The sequence below is a fragment of the Olea europaea genome, unplaced genomic scaffold (assembly GCF_002742605.1).
Source record: "Olea europaea var. sylvestris unplaced genomic scaffold, O_europaea_v1 scaffold199, whole genome shotgun sequence".
NCBI lineage: Eukaryota > Viridiplantae > Streptophyta > Magnoliopsida > Lamiales > Oleaceae > Olea > Olea europaea.
Genome location: NW_019237766.1, coordinates 630,392 through 652,905, shown reverse-complemented (window position 1 = coordinate 652,905; position 22,514 = coordinate 630,392). Strand labels below are relative to the sequence as shown.

Below are 22,514 nucleotides of genomic sequence, written 5' to 3'. Positions count from 1 at the left end.
TCTCACAATGTATGGCGGGCCTCACGTGAATTTAAAAAGTCGGCCCATGGTCCCCACCCCTGTTATGAGTAGTAAGTAAAAAATTCAGTACATGTAGCATTGTCCAAGCAATTAATGTAATGAGAAAAAAACCGGGATAGTAAGAAACAACTAGATATTAGAAGGGATTTTGAAACTTTGACATTATTCAAGTTTACACGCAATTTCATCTTAGAGTTCATGTCCTGTAAAGAAAAACTATGCGAGAGTAATTAAATGGTTGCTAAATTAGTCCATCATGTTGAAAACTTGTCTACTCATCCAACCTTCTTCATCGATAAAAGACGTGCTCGTTAACCGAATCAACTCGTCCACATTCAACTTGTTCGCCCATTTTACGCGCCCTGCGGTATTTGCTCCAGGTCCTCGACATTTGTACTCTGCGAACGTTATTTGGTACCTGAATTTGTTCGAACAAGGAATGCAAGTTAACGATTTTTTGACAATAGGTAACGACAAGACTTGAAATCAGATAATCTTACTCGTGTCCAGATGCAACTACCCAAGGACTCCATCCTTCGGGAACAACAACATCAGACATTGTGGTGTTATAAAATACAACACGAGCATAATCTCTCCATGCTCTTCCCAAGAACGTCTTTCCATGCCCAATTATTTTACAGTCCTTAAACACGAAGCCATTTGTCTCATAAGGGCTCGATCTTGATTGCGCGGTTATGAATCCCGCGAGCCCATCTAACACGCCTGCGATAACTGATATTGTGCATCTCTGCAAAGAATTCAAAACCCAAATTCATATTTGAATTTTGTTCAATATTGTTCAGTACAATGTACAAAATACGGACGTTTTGTTTACCTCATAAATGGATTGGCCAGAACCAAAGATGAAATCTACGGCTCCCTGGATACTACAAAGTTTGAAGTAGTGTCTACCTTGAACATCCCACAATGTATCTTGCAATCCCAAAAATCCACATCGATAAAAGGACGATTTATCCCCGGATATCTTTGCTGCCACCGCTGTCCTCATCGGGTTACCGGAGCTCCCCGGGGGACTGTTGTAAGAATTCTGCATGAAATCTCAACCTCAAAACAAATCCAACAGACGTAAGATCAGTTAAAATCTTGTTCATTATACTGAAGATACTGGGAAAATTCTTACCGTGAAGGTTATGCTTTTGACGATTATGTTATCTGCATCAGAAGTGAAAGTAGCACTTGTTGCAATTGAATCATGATTATCCCATACTACAAAAGTTTTCCATTTTCCTTCTCCTTTGAGGAAGATGAATGGCTTGTCATAAGGAATTTTCACAGATTCTCTGCATAACGGGATGAAAAAAAAATTAAAAATAAAACTTCAAACACTTGTATAAAAGGAGAAAACGTTTACATTACCTGTATGTGCCAGCTTTGACGTATATACAAACCCACTTATTGTTGTTTGAAGGTACAGAATCAATGGCAGATTGGATTGTTCGGAAATTACCTTTACCTGACTGATCGACATAGATTGTTCGATAAACCACTGATTCTCCTCGAGGGTATCTATTTAATTTGGCATCAGTGCCACTCAAAACTATGAACAGAACAAGAAATGCCCGTAAAAATCGTTGGAAAGACGACATTTTTAATCAAGAAGATCGAAGTTTTTGTGGGAAATTCGTAAGATTTTGCAACCTTGCACAAACTTTAATATTGATGGATACTGGTAAAGTCAAAAGAGTAATGAATGGAAGTGTGACTTCTGAAGTAATGAACAAAATTTTGAGAAACCGCAGTATGAATAAACATATAAACCTCAAGGATTTATATTTGTGGAAAACAAGGATTTGATAGGAGGTTTATTATGCAACACTATTTGTGCTGTACATAGAGCGAGCAATCAAGAGAGCATTTTTTAAGTGTAAATATTACGTTTAAGAATATACCATAAAAAGAGAAGGAAATGAAATTAAGGACAGATTTTAGATAGGATTAATTGGATACTCTATCAATTTAGAATGCGTAATTCTATGAGAAAAATGCAGAAAATTAATTAATGTATTTTAATTTAGAGAAGAATAAATATATAAGTGTTTATGAATTTTTGTTTGATTAAATTAAAAATAAAAGGCATTATTAGTGGAGAAAGTTAATAAAGGTAGCATTTAATTAAATTTATGACGAGGGAAATGTAGGGATTTGATGAATTTCGGTCGAAAGCAGAGAAGGCTACAAATGAAAAGCAAATTGAAGAGGAAAAGCGAGGGAGAAGCCAACCGAATAGATAAGGTTACAAAGAAGATGAATACTTTTAAGTTATGATGTCTCGATCACGACTCGATAATGTACTTTAATAACATATTAGATACGTTAGACTGAATAAATCTAAACGAAATATCTAATAAGTCTTGTAATATAACTATAATTCATTAATTATGTTCAGTCTAACGTATCAAACATATCTTCTAAAATAAATTTGTTTGTTCTCTCTTCAAGAAAGATAAAGTGAAAACTAAATTAAGCTCTACCATGTTTAATGTCACTCGAGTATCATCGCTCTTCACGAGTTTCAAATGGATGACATTAAAAGAAAAGATGGCGCCGTCGAGTATTCCAAATAGAGGTACAAGGAAAACGTTATTTTCTTTCTTCATTGAAGAGGGATTATCTTTAAGAATAGAGAAAAATGTAAACAAATGACCAATTATTGAGTTGAAAGTGGATTTAAGTGTGCCTCTAAAGAGGAAAAAAGAAGAGCAAGATCCCTCACTTTAATGGAAGTATTTCAGAATTTAGGATGAAATTATGAAGTACAACGAAGTTTGCCATGTTCCATTTTTGGCTTTTTATTGCCTAGCCTTTCTTCATCCACATGCAACATGCCATTGTTTTCATGCCAAAACACTAGTTTTTTCCTGAAGCAAAAATCATGAAAGCAACTTCATGATTCTGTATGGCATGATGTTCAAATTTGAGAGATGAAAACACAATTTTTATTTCTATTACTTGCATAACATTTCCGACGCCAATTTTTACAAGACCCGAATAGTAACAGTTTAAATTATAAATAAATAGTAGAGAAGCAAAAACAGTTTTAATTGATCTGACATCAAATTTTACTACAATTATTGAGTCACAATCAACTATGGAGCATCTTGAGAAGTCACAGAGTCCACAATCAGCTGCTTATGGCACTGATGATGGACTAAATATAGAGCACCCTATTTATCAGAATCATAGATATGCAAACAGCAGTAAAGAATTATGTGGAAAATCAAAATTCGAGGAGTTCTCGCCTTGACAGGTCGTGTACTAAAAGGCTAACAAAGATTTGAATTTTGAACAACCATGCAAAGTTTTACCGAGGAAAAGACAATGCTGAAACACCAAATATAACATGGACAAGTGTTTAATTTCAAGAATGAAGTCGCATACAATTCCCTAGGATTGGGAGGTGAAAAATAAATTGCTCGGAAATAGATGTAACAACTAACGGAGACAAAATCAACAGGACAGAAAATTGTCATTCGAAACAACAAACTTCCTATTTCAGTACTTGATTGGAGTAATAATATCTAGTTGACCACCAAGTTTCTCCTCGGCCACCTTCTCTGCTTTGATCCTCAATTTTGTCAACTGCTTCTTCCTCTCATAAGTAGCCTGAGCCCTCTCCTTCCTCTTCTCCTCAAGCTCCTAAAGAACACAAATTTTGTAATTTAGATAAAATGACTAATTATGTTAATCATAAGAAAATCTCATCATAATGCTAGAAAATCTGAGTTGAAGGTTTGTCATAAAGCCACAAGCAACAAAGGAGAAATGGTCTGGATCCAGTCACTTAACATATTGTGTGAGACTAAGCATTCAAGAAGTAAACATATGACGAGAATTTATGAAATATTCTGTAACATTGGTGAAATCCATAATATTGTAGAAGCTGAAACAAAAACATTTACAATGAGATATCGAACAAGAAGAGCCCACTAAATTAACTTTCTCTAGGAAAAATGATTCACAAAATAAAGGAGAGACTACAAATAACTTTAAAAATGTAGGCAAAATCAAAAGAAGGGAGATTAGGAGACATGAGCTAAACCAAAGAAGAATAACATCTAAACTCACCCTGATGGTATCATAGTGATTCCATCCAACCTCCGATGAGAGTCTACCCAACAAACAATATTTGTGTCCAGCTTGGAGCCTCAGAACCCTAATTATCAAAAAGCCAACAAGTTAAAACGATGTGGACAAAACAAACAGAACAATAAAGTTCCAAGTGTAAAACTCACTTGAGGGCATCAGGAATAACCATCCTCTTGATCTTGTCATATGGGGGTGGGATACCCTCATAAACCTTCAAACGGGCAAGAGCAGCTGCTCCTCGCTTAGTCTTGTGGGGGATCATCCTGGAGCAAATAAGAACATAACATTAGACAACACTGGCCATATCAATAGAAAGTAAAGTTACAAATACACAGTAAAAAAATATATCTATAGTTTCATCTTCGGTTCTCAGGTACAAGAAAAGAATGTATATTTTCAATCTACACAAACTACAAATCCATTTAGGCAGAAGATATCAGCAACTACAAATACATTTAGGCAGAAGATATCAGCAATTGTGCTATTCCAACTACGGCAATATCTTCACCAACCATAGTAAAATAAACAGCAAACATCCAACAATATGTTCATTCAGTAATGTAACCCTTTTCCAGGAGAGGAAGAATAGCCATTCCAATATAAAACAAAACGTATAGAAATACATCTCTGAAATTACAACTGTAAAACATACTAGCTCGGCATGGAAAGAAAAATGCTCATTTAAACAGTTCTATAGCATAAACCAAAAGTAAAGATTGAGTAGAATCAATTAAACCGAAATTACAAATAGAATGTTCAATTCTAATACTTCACAGAAAGGACAATGTATACACTACAAATAGAACACCAAAAGAGCATCAACTACAAACATCAAGCTAAGAGCCCTGCGTACATAGTGTTTATACAGACACACAAAAAAGGTACGATTTCATCCATAAAGGCTTGACATACAAAAAACACCAAAAATTAAAAGTAAGCTTCTATCAATGCTTACAGGAATCAGTCTCCATCTTCACGAATCCATCATGACCCAATACACAAACTTGGCATATAAGAAAAACTCCACTGCACACCTAAGTATTACTAGCTTTATCTACATTCTTACAAGGTGTCCACAAGTCTTTATAAGCAAAAACAACAGATAAGCAGTACACCTCAATAAATGAAATATAAATGTAAAGGCAATAACTGAACTCATATAATCATACCAGGAAAGGAGTATTTTATTATATATACACATTATTCGCCTATACAATACATATTTTTCATCAAATAATTTCGTAGGAAAAAAAATATTTGAATTTCATACCCACGGATGGTGCGCCAGAGAATCTTGGAAGGAGCCCGGAAGTGGATGGGGCCATGAGATGGCTTGGTGTTCATGCGCTTACGGAGAAAGCGTAGATACTTCATCTTCTGTCGGACGAGTCCACCGGAGAGGCAAATTTCTTCGCATCTGACCACAACCACTTTCTGCCCATTCAAGAGCTCCTTGGCTAAGATGGAGGCCAGTCTGCCAAGCATGTGGTGCCTGGCATCTACAACCACTCTCTTCGCACAAATGCCCGACCCAGAAACCATTTTCTCTCACTCTTAACACTCTCAAGAGGCTGCCGCTGGTATGTATCAAATGACGACAATGAAGAAAATCTAGGGTTTTGCAGCTGTGGTGTTATATAGGGATCGGTTCGTGGGTTGTTTTTCAATTTGGGCTTGTACGAACATAGATGGGCTTCTTAATATGGGCTTACCCGATTTTAAGTTGGGAAAAAAATCACAAATGTATTACGTTTGGACAATTCAATTTTTAAGTTTTAAAATTCAAAAATCAAGTATTAATTAATTAATTAAAAATATTTTATTAACAAAAGAATTAAGGTCACAAGTATACAATTCATAATCACAGATGTGTATTTATAGGTCACAATGTCGCATTTTATCAAATTAATAGAGCACAAATTATTTCATTGGTCACAAATCAAAAATATTATAGGTCATAATTTATTTATCGGTTGCAAGTTTTCAAATTAGTTAGTCGCATATAGGGGTGAGCAAGATTCGGTTTAGACGGTTTGAGATAAATTTTCAAATCAAACCATTTAAAGCGGTTTCCAAACTAAACCAAACTACTTTAATTTCTAAACAAAATCAATCCAAACCATTTTTTTCCGATTTGATTCGGTTTAAAATCACGGTTTAACAATGAAAAAATCAATATATCAAACAAGTTAAATTGCAAATATTAGTCTAAAATTTCACATTAAAAAAAATTATATTATTAAAAAAATTACAAATCAAAATTATATAATTATAATTATTATAATGCAACAACATGATATAAATATTTTAAACTCTTAGTCAATACTAATGGCATCCATTTATAATTGTAATACACGATTCATTCTCTTCAAAAATATAAAAATATAGTACATGAATTCATTTATTATAATTAAATAATATAAAATAACTAATAAAACAATAAAATACAATTATACTTAGCTACTGTGACTTTTTGTAAATCATTCAATGCTTTTACTACATCCAAACATTAGCGAATTATTTTAAAGGAGCCCAATAATTATTAGAACAAAACAGCATAACTATCAATAAAAACATAGAAAAAGATTACCAAAAAATAAAAGAATTTGGATAATCTGTAATAAGTGTATTTTTACACACTTATTTAATATCTAAATATGTTTTTTTATCGATTAAATGAATGGAATTCTATTCACAATTATATGATATTTGCTTTTGTATGTCAAAAATCACCCAAGGAAAGAGCACAAAGCAAAATGAGGGAAAAATGACTAAAAGTATGCAAATTTGTGAAGTTGGGGACCAAAATGTAAAAGGGCCGAAAGTTCAAGGAGTTGGAGTTGCAATTTTTGGAGGGCAAAATTGAAATAAAAGTCAAAATTCCAGGACCAAATTTGTACAAGTTCAAAGTTGAGGGATCTAGTATGCAAATATGAGGAGAACCTGAGCTGCAAATAAGAAAAATGGGAGGTGACACTGTAGCGGCGTCGCAGCGCCACTGTAGCAACGCCGTGACTCCATGGCTCTGTCCACTATGGCACTGCAGCGCTACTTCAAGGCGTCGTGGCACAACGACTGTGTACCAAGACTTGTTTGGCTAGATTTTTTTTAATTGGGGACCATTTTGCAATTAACCAAACACGATTTTTGGGCCTTTCAAAAGGCAAATTCAACCATTTTTCTCATCATTTTTTACCTTAAAAGAAAACCCTAACCTCTCTTCTTAGCTTTCTTTCTTCTTCCTTTTCTTCTTCTTTTTCTTTTCTAATCCTTAGTACTTTTTGGAGCAAATCATAGAATACAAGGAGATTCAATCAAATGATTTGGCAAGGCTTTTGAGAAATCAAAAGCAAGCAATTCCATCTCCAAAAATCCAACAAAAGGGGGTTTTATCTATAATCTTATATTATCTCCATTATTTTGTCAAACTTGCAATGCATTGTATAAAATATTCTCCTTTCATTCATATATATAATATGGGCTAATTACTTGAGTTGGGATTTATGGTAGTAATTTAACTTAACTTTTAATTGATTTTAATATTTGACATTTAATGTTAAGTTATGTCTTTTAATGTGTTTCTACTATGATATCTATTGCATTTTCATTTATGTGGTCAATGAATGATTATGTTTAGTGAATTGTACATCGTTCGAGAGGATATTATGCATTTTAGATCAAATAGTAGAAACCCTAGGTTTGTATAGGAGACATAGATATACTCCTAGCCCTAGATGACCCATTGAGCTATTTTCACAAATATTTAATATAGTTGTTTGATTTTAATCGACATAGAGATATAGTAGATTAAACCAATCAATTAGAGTTAATTTCGTTCAAGAGAGGTAATTAACTAAAATTGGAAGATCGGGTCTAACATAAGAAATGAGTAATTTGTTAATCGATTTGTGAAGAAATTAATTAGGCGACGGTTAAATGAAATCATGAATCTCAACCACGTTTACTTCCCAAAATTTCCAAGATACTTATATTTATATTTTCTAGATCTTTAGTTGTTTTTCCAAAATCTAAATATTTATTTTATGTTTGTTTCTTTTATTGTTAAAATTAAATTAACTAGAGTTGTGTAATCTAAAGTAAACATTTTTCGAAGGATCGACAATCCGGACTTAAAAGGTCCACTTTATTACTTGAACGCGACCCGTGCACTTGCGGTGTAGGATTTTAGCGAATAAGTTTTTAGCGCCGTTGCCGGAGAATATTCTTACTTTGATTACAACTTTAGTTAATTTTAATTTTAACAATTTCTTTTTATTTGTTTTTACTTCCTTTTATTTTTGTATATTTTGGCTAACCTCCAAAATGTTAATCTACTTTGTGCTTGTATTCTCTCCCTGTACTTTTCAAATATTTGTAGGATTCTAACTTTGGTAAAGTAACAAAATTGTTTCAATGACAAATCTCTATTTGGATAGTCAAGATACGCTTGGAGGATATCCAAGTTGCGAAAATTGTTACGCGGTGCATTGTAGTGGGAATTGTTTGTTTTCGTACACTAGTTTACACACGCCAAAACTTTTGTGGTTTAGGAAATATTCGAGGTGTCAAAAATAAGCCATTAACAAAAATGATGAAGGGTACATGCTCGTAGGAGATTCGATACCTTACAATTTGGATGGGGACATTAAACTCATAGGAGATGGTCCTCCCCTAGTGAACAAAAATGTAATTGCAAAGTATTTCAAAGAGCTTGCCAAATTGGATGAAAATGATATGCTTATGAGAGATTACATGTGTTGGGAAGAATTTCAACAATGGGGATACAATCCACTTGAAGGAGTCAATGAGACCGACTTCTCACTGCCCGTGGATTTAAATTGTGGATCAATCATTCAATCCGAAAAAATATCAACGATTGCAGAGGGGCTTAAAGTGACTGATAATTTAATCACAAATGAACTGATTGAGGGTATAGGAATGAAGATGAAATCAACGTACATTCTCGACTTCATTGATTGCATAGGAGTCGATTTATTGGTTAAATCTGATGAGGAGATTAATGAAATCTACATGTTGAGTTTGTATCGGATGGAATGGGAAAGTCCTACTACATTGAAAATGGCAATGTCGAGGTTTGGAGATCAAATGAAGAGTGGATCAAAGCCAAACAAAGGAAAATGGACAAAGCATCCAAAGCCTTCTTTAGGTGCTCGTGATTCAATTGTTGGTAGGCAACCCAACTTTTTAATTTTTAAGCTTTTTATTTACTTTTATGCATCTTTATGCTTTTATCTAATTAGCTATCATTTTTTGTAGGAAATTTTTGAAGTCCAACATATCATGGTTCCTCACAAGTTTGGGGGTAAATTGTGTACAAGAAGGTCACTTGCCAAAGTCATTGAAAGATCATAAGTCCAAGTCAAGCATTGGTACCTTTTCACAAATATACAATAGGGAAAGTTTCGTTATCCCCTCTCCTCTTTACATTGTTCTTTACACATTGAGAACAATGTGTGATTTAAGCTTGGGGTGATTGTGTTTGAATTGGTGATATTGTGTTGATAAGTTAGATAGCCTTGCCAGTTTAGAATTGTTTGATGTTTGAAATTGTTATTGATTCATGAGCTATGCATGACCAAATATGCTATTTTTGCCTCTCTTTTTTTCAATTGCTTACCATTTTAAGATTTTGAATTACTTTTGAGCACAATAGTCATGATTAATTGTTATCTATATATGGAAAATTTTTGATTGATGGAGATATTTTTGACTTGGTTAAACTAGGTTGTGAGTTGCTTGAAAATTTATATCAACCTATATCTATTTCTCTTTCACATAACCGAATTGTGAGTTTGGTGGTGGTCGAGCCGGTGAAGGATATTATTTAGAAGTGTGATTTTATGCATGTTGAAAATATTTGTGTGGAGTGTCTTTTGCCAAGTATAAGCTAGGTAATGACCATATGCTAAAAATCTAAGCCCCATTTTTGTTGTGCTATAAAAAAGAAATTGCAATTATTGAATCTTGGGCCCACTTCGTAGCCTTTTTTACTCAAGTTATTAAGTCCGTAGGGGTATCTTGAAACCGGTTACCCTTTGGCCTAAACAACTGAAGAGTTATCGACCTAAAATTCGTTACAAGGGTCAAGAAGAAAGCTTAAAGGAGTGAGGTAAAACATGAAATTTTACTTTAAAAAAATGTTTTTGTTGTGCAATTGTGATTGATATTTGGGTTTAGATAACTAGTGAGTTTGAATTACTTAATATAAGCTTGAATGTGAAGCACTCATTAGTGGAGAATCATCACATGACTAGATGTTGAGAGTGCCGGTTAGACCCAACCAAACTAGAGCGGAAAAAGAAATGAGTGACTGAGAACAACCTTTAGATTTATACCCTAGGGAAAGAAAATGAATAGCTATTTGAGGAGTGCGAATCTCACGAGCAGGAAATGAAATATTTAACCACAAAATGTTGGGTTGGAGCCAATTTAAAGATTTTTCTATCTTGACAATTTTTTCCTAGTTTAGATAATGATTTAAAGTGACGTTGCACGCACACCGATCGAACATTGGATAAGCTCAAACTATTTTTGCTATCATTATTTGGAGTATATTTGTGAATTGATTATACAATTTTACACTCATTGATATTTTTGGCAAACTATCTAATATGTTGATCTTTATCTTATATTTACACGATTGTGTTGTATATAATCTTGCTCGGGACGAGCAAGAACTTAAGTTTGGGAGTATTTGATAAGTGTGTTTTTACACACTTATTTAATATCTAAATATGTTTTTTATTGATTAAATGAATTAAATTTTACTCACAATAATGTAATATTTGCTTTTGTAGGCAAAAAATCACCTAAGGAAAGAGAACAAAGCAAAATGAGGAAAAAATGACTAAAAGTTTGCAAATTTGTGAAGTTGGGGACCAAAATGCAAAAGGGTCGAAAGTTCAAGGAGTTGGAGTTGCAATTTTTGGAGGGCAAAATTGAAATAAAATTCAAAATTCAAGGACCAAATTTGTACAAGTTTAAAGTTGAGGGATCTAGTGTGCAAATATGATGAGGACCTGAGCTACAAATACGAAAAATGGGAGGTGGCACTGTAGTGGCGCCGCGACGCCACTATAGCAGCTCCGCGACGCCACGACTCTGTCCACTATGGCGCTAAAGCGCTACTTCAAGGTGTCATGGCGTCGCAACTGCATACCAGGACCTGTTTGGCTAGATTTTTTAATTGGGGACCATTTTACAATTAACTAAACACGATTTTTGGACCTTTCAAAAGGCAAATTCAACCATTTTTCTCATCATTATTCACTTTAAAAGAAAACCCTAGCCTTTCTTCTTCCTTTTTATCTTCTTTTTCTTTTCTAATTCTTGGTACTTTTTGGAGCAAATTATAGAGCACAAGAAGATTCAATCAAATGATTGGTAAAGTTTTGGAGAAATCAAAAGCAAGCAATTCCATCTTCAAAAATCCAACAAAATGGGGTTTTATCTATAATATTATATTACCTCCATTATTTTGTCAAACTTGCAATGCATTGTATAAAATATTCTCATTTTATTCATATATATAATATGGGCTAATTACTTGAGTTGGGATTTATGGTAGTAATTTAACTTAACTTTTAATTGATTTTAATATTTGCCCTTTAATGTTAAATTATTTATTTTCATGTGTTTCTACTATGATATTTAGTGCATGTTCATTTATGTGGTCAATGAATGATTATGTTTAGTGAATTGTACATCGTTCGAGAGAATATTATGTATTTAAGACCAAATAATAGAAACCCTAGGTTTGTGTAGAAGATAGAGATATATTCCTAGCCTTCGGTGACCCATTGAGATATTTTTACAAATATTTAATGCAATTGTTTGGTTTTAATCGACATAGAGATATAGTATGTTAAACCAATCAATTAAGGTTAATTTGAAAGATCGGGTCTAACATAAGAAATGAGTAATTTGTTAATCGGTTTGTGAAGAAATTAATTAGGCGACGGTTAAATGAAACAATGAATCACAACCACGTTTGCTTCCCAAAATTTCCAAGATTCTTATATTTATATTTTCTAAATTTTTAGTTGTTTTTCCAAAATCTAAATATTTATGGTATGTTTATTTCTTTTATTGTTAAAATTAAATTAATAAGAGTTGTGTAATATAAAGTAAACATTTCTCGAGGGATCGACAATTCCAACTTAAAAGGTCCACTTTATTACTTGAACGCGACCCGTGCATTTGCGGCGTAGGATTTTAGCAAACAATTTGACTTGAATTTAGGCAAATTTAAGAAAATTATTAGTAGAAGGAAATAAAATATGCAAGTTTGAATTAAAATCTAAATTCAATTGTTTGCTCAATTATAATGGTTAATCGATGAATATGGTTTAACAGCAATTATTCAATACTTTACTAAATTTAATAATTTTATATTCATAGTTCTGCTGACTAATGGGTATTTGGATATGATTTAATTAATTAATTGAGATGTAAAATTGTTGAATTGAGTTCAATTGAATTTGTCTAATATGGATGTATCTTTTTAACTGAAATGTATTAAATTTTAATTGGGTTAAATAAAATTTAGACTAATTTATTTTTAGATTTTTTTGATAAACGATTTGACAGTTTGAAACAGTTTGTAAATATCAAAACCAAACCACTTCAAAGCTATTCGGTACAGTTCAAAACCTAAATGTTGACGGATCCACGTGGAACCAAACTAACTGTTTCGGTTCGATTTTACAGTTTGACGATTTCGTTGTTCAGCCCTAGTCACATATTATCAAAATTTCAAGTCACAATTGAATACTTTGTCACAGATAATCAAATAATTGGTCACATACACAAATAGTAGGTCACTTATCGCCACTACTGCTACTACCGCCACTTGCGACCACCCTCACCCCACCATCACCACAATAGCACATGTAAGTGTTATGCCCTAGGTCCAATCAACTTTGGATATAAATACTTTTGATATATAATTAATGCAATTTAATGGTAGATCTATTGTTTAATTAATAGACAATTAAATAAATAATAGAGTCCGTAGATTCAAATCTTCGTAATTTGTTAATCACAAGGAGTTGTGATTGTGAGGTACAAATTATATCTGATTGAATCTTAAATCGTCCATGATCGTAAGTAATAACGAGATACGGATATTGTTATTACGGATAGACCATCACGTGTGGCATTTCTTACTTGTGAAGTAAGTAGCTGATCTCACAAACTAAAGTGTGGCGACACTTAAATGAACACGTGGATGTTTTGTTATAGAACAAAACATTGGAGACCGGTCAAGAGATTTCACATGGATAACTATCTGAATGTCAGTGGTTAATCTCTAATGTTCGGTAGTGGAATTAGTCCTTTGACTTGAGGTCGTCATGGTACCTTATATGAGGACAGACATACTTTGATGGTGTTGGATGTTGCTCTACAAAGGGCCGCTAATACGACGTCGTTCTGGTACGTTAAGAATCATATGAAGGTTGTGATTGAAAATAAAGGATTCGTCACTCTTAGATAGTAGAAGATTATGATCTACATTTCATTCAATTAAGTCGATGATGAAATCCTTGGCCAAGGTGTACTCATAAGTCGAAAAAGAGTTTTCGACTTGTATTGACTTAATAGTAGAGTGAAAGATATGATCGATAATCGAGATTGACACACTTCTATATCTCGTAATTGATCGGATCATATTGACGAAGAGATTATAGTTTCACGGTAAACGAACGAGTTTGATTTTGTCATACCACATGACATTTTTCGTCACATGTATTGCCCTGACACATTGCTAGATATCAATCTGGGACGGCGAGTGTGAATTGACAATAAATTAAAAGGGTGTTTTAATTTATCAATTTTGATTAGATCAAAATAATATTTCACGTTGTTAGGTATCGTGATTGGAAACCTGATGGGTCACACACAAAAGAAAATTGAAAGATTACAATTTGTCAATTAATTAATTTAACAATCGTTGAATAAATTAATTAATTGGTTTGTTTATTTATAGGCCCGAATTAATTAATTGAATTAATTAATTCACAGACCGGATTTAATTAATTGGTTTTTATTTATGACCAGATCCGTTTGGGTTTATATATATACATAGCTAGGGTTTGAGGTCCATATGATTTTTCATTATTCTTGCTGGCACAAGAGGAAAACCTTAGTAGCTGCAATCTTATTCTCTGTATGGATCACCGTTGGAGGCTGCACAATTGGACAGCTGTGGGTGGTGAATCAAGATTACTGGAACGAAAAGAAAAGCAAAAGGTTTTCAAAATTCGTCAAATGTACAATTTTTATCACTATTTCTATCTAAATACAAAGGGATCATCGGTGGGAATCAAAATAATTTTAATTTTCCGCTATGCATGTATAAGTAGATTCCCAACAGCACCAACACCACAACACCATCACCAACAAAAGTCATCACCACTAGATCCAATCCACTTCCAACAAAATTACGATAACCACTACTATTAGATCTCTAACCAAGAACAATCACCTCCACTCACATATTAATTATTTAATGGGTCACAAACGCCGACCCACTCCAACAAAAAGCACACCACTACCGCCACCGCTGTCACCACCACCACTATTTTGTAACCCACCAACAACAGCCTACATCACTGCCATTGCACCACTACCACCTCACCGCCAAAGCCAACACCTCACACCACCCGTAGCACTATTATCTTACCTTCTCCATACTATAATATCTGCCACCATTTCATATCTCCCAAAATCACCTAAAACTAGTTTAGATAGTTCAAACATCAAACAAACCAGGTTCCCATAGAGACTCTACCAATTGTAGCAGCGATAAGGACGATATTATTATTGACATTCACATCGTCGACTGCGAGGCTCCGCATAGCAGTGATGATGCCGATGCTCAATTCTCACATCAAATGAAGCCTCGTAGCGACACTAAGAGGTGATGCGATGCTACTACGAATGGTAGCGTCGCTATGTTGCTGTTTTGCATAATTAGGCGGTGATGCTGTTGAGAACTCTCAGTAGCCCCCGATGACATCAGCGTCGATCGAGGCAAATCCTTCATCGTTGATTAGTATAGATCATTCATCGTTAGTTGCTTACATTTGAAGAACGAAAAGGGAAAGATGTAGAGAGAAGAGGGATAACAAAGAGGGAGAGGGAGGAGAGAGAAGAAAAAGAGAGAGATATGGAAACGAATTTGGATTTTGATACATGGGTGGGTGAGATGTGTTTTGATACTTGATTTGTAAATGACAAAACATTTCTTGCTTTTTGAATTGTAATCTTTATACACATGAGGTTATGTAATTTCCACATTTAAAATCGTCTTTTGAAAGCCCATTTGTTCAAAAGTAGACATGGGGTAAAGTTTAACCAACAACTTTGTATGTAGTTAACTTTTCAAAAATATAATGAGTTTAATCCATCGATGGCCACTCATCTTTGTATTTAATGTCACAATAATCACTCATTTTGATTTTATTTCATCATGGTCACCCAACGTTATATTTAGTGTCATCATGGTCATCCAATTCAATTTCATTTTACCATGACTATCCAATTTCATATAAAGTCTCACTATAACCACCAAACTTATTTTCAACATTTTCACTTATTATAGAAGGGGTAAAATGGTAACTTTTTATTATATACAAAATAAATTTAAAAAATAAAATAAAATAAAAATTTATCTTAAAAATATAATAAAATAAAAACTTTTTTAAAAAAAAAAGTTACTTAAAAATAAAAATGTTTTATTTTTTTTAAGTAACATTTTTCTAAAATAATTTTTTTCGCTTTATTTTTTTAAGTAATTTTTTTAAAATAAATTTCTATTTTATATATAATACAAAGTTACCGTTTTTTACCCCTTTTAAAACGAGTGAAAATGGTGAAAAGAAGTTTGGTGGCCTTAGTGAAAGGTTATATGAAATTGAGTGGTTATGGTAAAACATTTTATAAAATTGAGTGGTCGTGGTAAAATAAAATCAAATTCGATAGTCATGGTGACATTAAATATAAATTGGGTGGCCATGATGAAATAAAATCAAATTGGATGGTCATAAAGACAATAAATAAAATCAAATTGAGTGATCATTGATGAATTTAATCCAAAATATAATTCTCAAGAATAAACACCATATAGAGGAAATATCTAAGTTGACCTCGAAAATATTCTAATTTTCATTCATTAAAGCAATTATCTTTTCTAAATTTACCGTACTTAATTTTTATTTCTTAACTAATGTCATGGTTAACAACTAAATACTGCATCGTCATCTTTATCAATAACTTGTCTGCCAGCCACCAATAATATATATGGAGTAATGTTAAAATAAAATCAATCAATTAAGAAACCCAAAAAAAAAAAAAAAAAAAAAAAAAATTCACATAATAAGAATTATTGTGATTTGGGGAAGTTATATATTCTTGAACATGCAAAAAATGTTTGTTTTTCAAATATGTTCCTTGTTGGCCGTTCTCAAGTGGTTTTGACAATGTCAAAATAATTTTTAATGTATGCTATAAAATGATTAATGTTATGTAATAAAATTCCATTGTGCAAGAATGCATTCTACTTTTCAAGTATTTTAGGTTTTGGTAACTCGGAATTGCACTTTTCATTACGAATAATATTATCAACACCAATCTATATTGTCACATTTGATAAATTCAATTAAATGAATAATGTGACGTTACATTTAGGTGAATTTATCATTTAATATTATGCAGTTGCCACTTTAATTAGTGGTATTTTAATAGTTTCCACAGATCCCTCCACGAGAAAGAAACTGAAAAGCAACGGTACAAATGTATGGTAGAATCCACAGGCTCAAATTGACATAAATGCTCTTGTTTGGTGGGAATTAAAATCGGATTTTTGGTAAATTTTGATAAAACGTATGGTTGAAAAGTTGTGGATTCCATAAACGTGTGATTAAAATTAATTATGACTTTAATTTAAATTAAAATCTAAAATACCAAATAGGGCAATATGATGCATGGTTGGGTTTGACTCCACTCAATGCATTCTATTATTTATCTTTACTATCTTCAAATTTTGACTTGTCAATCACCAACCTTCGGTTCCATAGTTTGTTGGGTTTGACTCCACTCAATGCATTCTATTATTTATCTTTACTATCTTCAAATTTTGACTTGTCAATCACCAACCTTCGGTTCTATAGTTTGTTCTTTTAACATAAAATTCTAAAGGAAGCAAAACATTGAATGATATGCTTGACGCAACGTATTTTTTTCTTTTTTTTTTCAACAATTTCAAGATTTGAAAGAAAAATATATCCTTTTTCTGCATCTTCTCATGAAGATTTGGTCGAATGCGTAACCATTTTATGAAGGAAGTTGCAAAAATATTCGAAGAAGATGATTTTGCATATGTTAGCGATTTGTTTGCAAAATGTATGAAAATTTGTTTTGTTAATTGTATATTTATTAGTCGAAGTTGAACGAACATTGCACGTTATTCTAAAATACTTTATAAGTGATGTAATATTTGATACAAGTTTGTTAGAGGATTTGATGAGTCTCGAACGAATTAAAGAAAATAAAATTTAACATAGAAATTTAAAAGAAAAAAATTGTATTCTCAAAATTTGATTTCTATTATTCAAATTTTTTTGTAATGATGAAATACTATAAATGAGCAAATATCTTTATATTACATTTGATACATAAAAATTAATTGTTAATACTTAAATTTGAACACCTATTAAAATTTCCTGATACGTAAATATGAATAAATTCATCTATAATAACTCATTAACTCTAGATTCGTATAATTCAAAATTTATCAATTGAAAATTCATTGAATCTAGATTAATGTGAATGTTAATTAATTGAGAATTAATAACACAATTTTCATAATGAGGTGAGAAATGCAATTGTCAAGAAAGTTAAACATGCAAAATATTTTGCAGTTATACTTGATTGTACTCCAGATGCAAGTTATGAGGAGCAGATGTCGTTAATAGTACGATTTGTGGATGATTCGGCAAACTTACCTACAGTTGAAGAACATTGGCTTGAATTCTTAAAATTAAGAAAATAAGTTTCAAACTTCAAAAATTATATTTTTATTAAAATATTTTTAACGATTTAATTTATTTATTAAATATATTTAAGTCATTGATCTATACAATTTGGTCACAAATTAACAATTTAATTAATCACTTATTATTTTTTTGTCACGAATTAAAATTTTTATTTCAAATTATTTTACGGTCAAATTCAAAAATTTTATAAATCACTGTTCGTTCATCAATCACAAATCAAAATATTAATTAGTCACAGATTGATTTTTAGTCATAACTTATCAAATTATAGGTCACAGATTATATTTTAGTCACGAATCAAAAAATTTAAAGGTCACAAAGTATTTATCCATCACACAATCAAAACTTTTATTGATAATAAGTAACGATTTTTTTTTTTGGGTCACAAATTAATTAACTATTAGTTACAGTCGCAATTTTTAGGTCACATATTACAAATTAACCAATTATTAGTCACAATCAACCAAATAATTGGTCACAAGCATTCAACCCCATCTTATCCCACCCACCAATGTCGTCACGACAACCACCATCACTATTACCATTATGGTGCTAGACCTTGCAAAAATACAATAGTCGCCCAAACACCAACAAAACCGTCGCAACGTCGTCCAACCACCAACAACATCATCGCCACGCCACCATTGCCACTCCAACATACCAAAACCAAACCAATACCACTGCCGACCACCATCACCACCTATAATAATACCCTCACATCCAAACACTGTGCCACCACCACCACCACTGTAAAAACACCTACCACAGACTATGACCGCCTGCCATCAACGCCTTACCAAACAAATAGATTGCACGGGCTGTGTGCAGCGATGCACCGTCACGACCAATGCTACATGCAGCAAGCGCCGCTATGCGCAGTGCCGATGCTATTGCGAGCAACACCTTGCTGTTGTACTCCCTGCACACGGTCACCAGTAAATGAATGGGTAATCGACGTCGAAGACAATGGAAGCTGTTGATTTACACTAGCGATTATGGAAGCGGTTGATCAACACCAGAGATATGGAAGACAGATGAGGGCAGTGTGAGTAGTTTTTAGGGAGATTTGAGATTTTTGTGTTTGAGATTTGGGTGGAAATAATTTAAAGAGAGAAAGGATATGATGTTTTGGGATGAAAATTGTAAAGCAATCAGCAGAAGAATCATTTAGAGTTGAGTACTTTGTTTTTATAATTGATCAAGCTCTATCTTCTCTGAGGACTCGATTTGAACAATTCAAACTATATGATGATATATTTGGATTTTTGTTTAATTTGAAGAGGTTAAGGAGTGCAACTTTATCAAGTTTGTTGAACTCTTGTATGAATCTTGAGAAATATCTTGAACATGATGGGCTTTCGGATATCAGTGGAGATGATTTATGTTCGGAATTACAAGTCTTGAAGATTTATTTACCAAATGAAGCAACAAGAGCAATTGAAGTGCTACACTATTTGAAGACATTGGATGTTTGTTTTCCAAATGCTTATATTGCTTACAAAATTTTGTTAACCGTACCGGTTACAGTTGCATCTGCGGAAAGAAGTTTCTCGAAATTGAAGTTGATCAAGACTTATCTCCGATCAACTATGTCACAAGAAAGATTAAACGGGTTAGCTATGTTATCAATAGAAAAAGAAATGGTTAAGCAGCTAAGTTATTCAGATTTGATTGATGTTTTTGCCTCTAAAACAGCAAGACGAATAGTATTTAACTAATTGTTTGAAATTTTTGGTTTGATGGTTTATAATATAATCGTTTCTATGATATATTTCGTTGTTGTTTTAATGTTAGTTTTTTAAGTTAGCAATAAGTCACATAATACACCTTTGAATTTTGTCGATGGGGGGCCTAATTTTCATCATTCGCCTCAGGGCCCCTCAAACACAGGACCGGCTCTGAATGGCTTCCATGGTGGTTGTGCGAGACTGTGATGGTTTTTCGTTAACAAGCCTGTAAAGTCAGGGACGGATCCAGACAGTTCGAACTGTAGGATCAAAAAAATTTTTTTTTTCAAACAACGTATCATGAATAAAAAGGAAAAATCGGTTGTTTGTACTTTGGGAAGAAATCAATGGATTATATGATATATCTATGGACTAAATAATGGATATGGATCATGTGATATGAATATAGATTTAGAATTTGGACTTTTTGGAGCAGAAAATTAAGTTTTCAGCACAAAAAAAAAAAAAAAAAAAAAACTGTGAAGTCATTTGATCCCATGTGGGTCCGCCCCTGTGTGAAGTAGTGTTAGTTAAAAATTGCGGTTGTGGTGGCGGTGATGATGACAATGATAAGGAGATGGCGATTGTGGGATGTTGGTGATTTTGGATCTAATTTGTTAATAGTGAGGTGGTAACGATGGTGACGGTTGTGGTGGTGAAATGACGGTTCTAATGTTGTGTTGGCGATTGTGGTAAAAAATATTGGTGTTGGTGAGGTAGGTGTTGATTGTCGCGGGTGTTGCAGCAACGACGATTATGGCGACAGCTGTGGTGGTGATCGTCACAAATTATTTGGTTGACTATGGCTAATAAATTTGTTAATGTGTGACCAATAAATAATACGATAACCAATGAAATAGATAATTTGTGACTAATAAATAACATGTGATCTTAAAAATTGTTAAATTGTGATTAATAATTTGATAAGTTGTGACCGAAAAATAATTTGTGGCTATCTAATTAGATATTCTGTGATGATGAAATTAGTTGTAACTTGTAAAATTTATGATTTGTAACTGACGAATAACATGTAACTTTTTAATTTGATAAATTTGTGATTGATGAATAAATTGTGATCTATAATTTTTTTTTATTTGTAATCGTTAAATAATTTGTGATTTATAAAATTTTTTATTATGATAAAAAAAAATAACTTGTAACTAATTAATTCGATAATTTGTGATCAAATTGTATAAATTTGTGACTTTAAGATATTTAATTAATAAGATATATGTTAATTAATTATTTTATAAATAAAATATGATTTTTGAAGTTTTACGCATTGTTTCTTAGTTAAGAACAGCTAAAAGAGATTCTCCATTTATGAAGAGCATTTTATAAATAGTAGAGAATATATTTAAATATAGGAAGTAAATTTGTTATACATTCCAATAATGCTCTTTATTTTGACTGTTCATTTTATTTTCTCCAATGAAAGTTTATTGAATTATCATCATCTCTTATTTAATATTTTTTTTTATATGTTAATGACCGATCAATTCAAATTATAGAATAATAAAATTTGTAACTTATTAAATGTAGTAATTGTAAATTAAGAATATAGTAAGTTTAGTTGGCTCTCAAAATTTGGAAAGTTAGATCCACTCTTTATTTAAAAAAAAAAAAAAAAAAAAGTTTCTTGAAACTTACCTTTAAACATTTACTCTTTAAAATAAAAAATATCTTTTTTTCAGAGAGTCTTTTGGAGATACTCTTACCATCCTTAAGGTCGTACTTACCCAGTAGAATGAACCATCCATCCAATTTCAAGATAATTGGACTAATAAATATTTAGTTGCCATTTTCTTACTCAATGATGAAAGAGTAATTATATCTGCACTAACTAATTTGTTTATATTATTACATTTTATTTATAATGAGCATTCTTATCTTTAATTTTCAATTTTAGCATATATTCTGATTGATAATTTGTCCAAGTATTTTGTTAATGAAGTTTGAAATGAGGAACAAATATTTTTTTTCTTGTTTACTTAACAATATGAGAAACGAACAAGTTTTCTTACACCCTTATAACGAATTCTTTGCAATAAAATCATCATGAGGTGTAAGATAGCTAATAATGGAATGTCTTGGGTTAAAAAAATTAAAAAATAAAATAAAATAAATTAAAAAATTAAAAAAATTGAGAGATATAAGTGTAACAATGACCAATGATTGAGAATCTCTATTGCAATTAACGTGAAGTGTCGGAAAAGAACTGTGATGTGAACATGATTACCAATGCTCTATACTCCCTAAAATGCATAAATTTCAAAATTACCTTTCAAAACATCCAAACAAGGGTTAAAAATTCAAATAGTTATTAAATTTTGCATAATTTAAATTTAAGTTTTTTGGGTGGTCATCGAACTTATTAAATTGTTATCCTATTAACCATTAAATTTAAAAAAAAAATTTGAATAGTCACCGAACTTATTGGACCAGTATCACATCCCTCACTTAACAACTAATGTTACGAAATTCGACAGGCTCGTTGACCTGACAATGAAAAATACTATCATGGTACATTATTGTTGTTATTTGACGACAAATCAGTCAAAACGCACTTATAAAAATGAGA

At 32.2% G+C, this 22,514-nt stretch overlaps 2 protein-coding genes across 2 annotated transcripts; both read right to left on the bottom strand.

Annotated features, from left to right (window-relative positions):
• Positions 1–202: 202 nt before the first annotated feature.
• On the bottom strand, positions 203–1,888 carry LOC111379460 (probable pectinesterase 29). Its single transcript, XM_023002832.1, has 5 exons — positions 1,399–1,888; positions 1,163–1,322; positions 857–1,069; positions 522–769; positions 203–439 (listed from the first exon to the last, which is right to left on the bottom strand). Exons 1-5 carry the CDS (start codon positions 1,626–1,628, stop codon positions 268–270), a joined length of 1,023 nt encoding a protein of 340 aa, XP_022858600.1. The 5' UTR covers positions 1,629–1,888; the 3' UTR covers positions 203–267.
• Positions 1,889–3,364: 1,476 nt separating this feature from the next.
• LOC111379455 (60S ribosomal protein L13a-4-like) lies at positions 3,365–5,748 on the bottom strand. Its single transcript, XM_023002827.1, has 4 exons — positions 5,399–5,748; positions 4,275–4,391; positions 4,108–4,195; positions 3,365–3,678 (listed from the first exon to the last, which is right to left on the bottom strand). The coding sequence occupies exons 1-4, from the start codon at positions 5,668–5,670 to the stop codon at positions 3,535–3,537; spliced, it is 621 nt and encodes a 206-aa protein (XP_022858595.1). The 5' UTR covers positions 5,671–5,748; the 3' UTR covers positions 3,365–3,534.
• Between the last annotated feature and the right edge of the window lie 16,766 nt (positions 5,749–22,514).

Excerpts from the sequence above, each read along its gene's own strand:
- LOC111379460 (XM_023002832.1), bottom strand. The coding sequence starts at position 1,628 with ATGTCGTCTTTCCAACGATTTTTACGGGCATTTCTTGTTCTGTTCATA. Across the intron at positions 770-856 it reads CTGGCCAATCCATTTATGAG|AGATGCACAATATCAGTTAT; the intron begins GTAAACAAAACG and ends AATTCTTTGCAG. Across the intron at positions 440-521 it reads GTAGTTGCATCTGGACACGA|GTACCAAATAACGTTCGCAG; the intron begins GTAAGATTATCT and ends GAACAAATTCAG.
- LOC111379455 (XM_023002827.1), bottom strand. The coding sequence starts at position 5,670 with ATGGTTTCTGGGTCGGGCATTTGTGCGAAGAGAGTGGTTGTAGATGCC. Across the intron at positions 4,196-4,274 it reads GTTATTCCTGATGCCCTCAA|GGTTCTGAGGCTCCAAGCTG; the intron begins GTGAGTTTTACA and ends TTTGATAATTAG. Across the intron at positions 3,679-4,107 it reads ATCACTATGATACCATCAGG|GAGCTTGAGGAGAAGAGGAA; the intron begins GTGAGTTTAGAT and ends TGTGTTCTTTAG.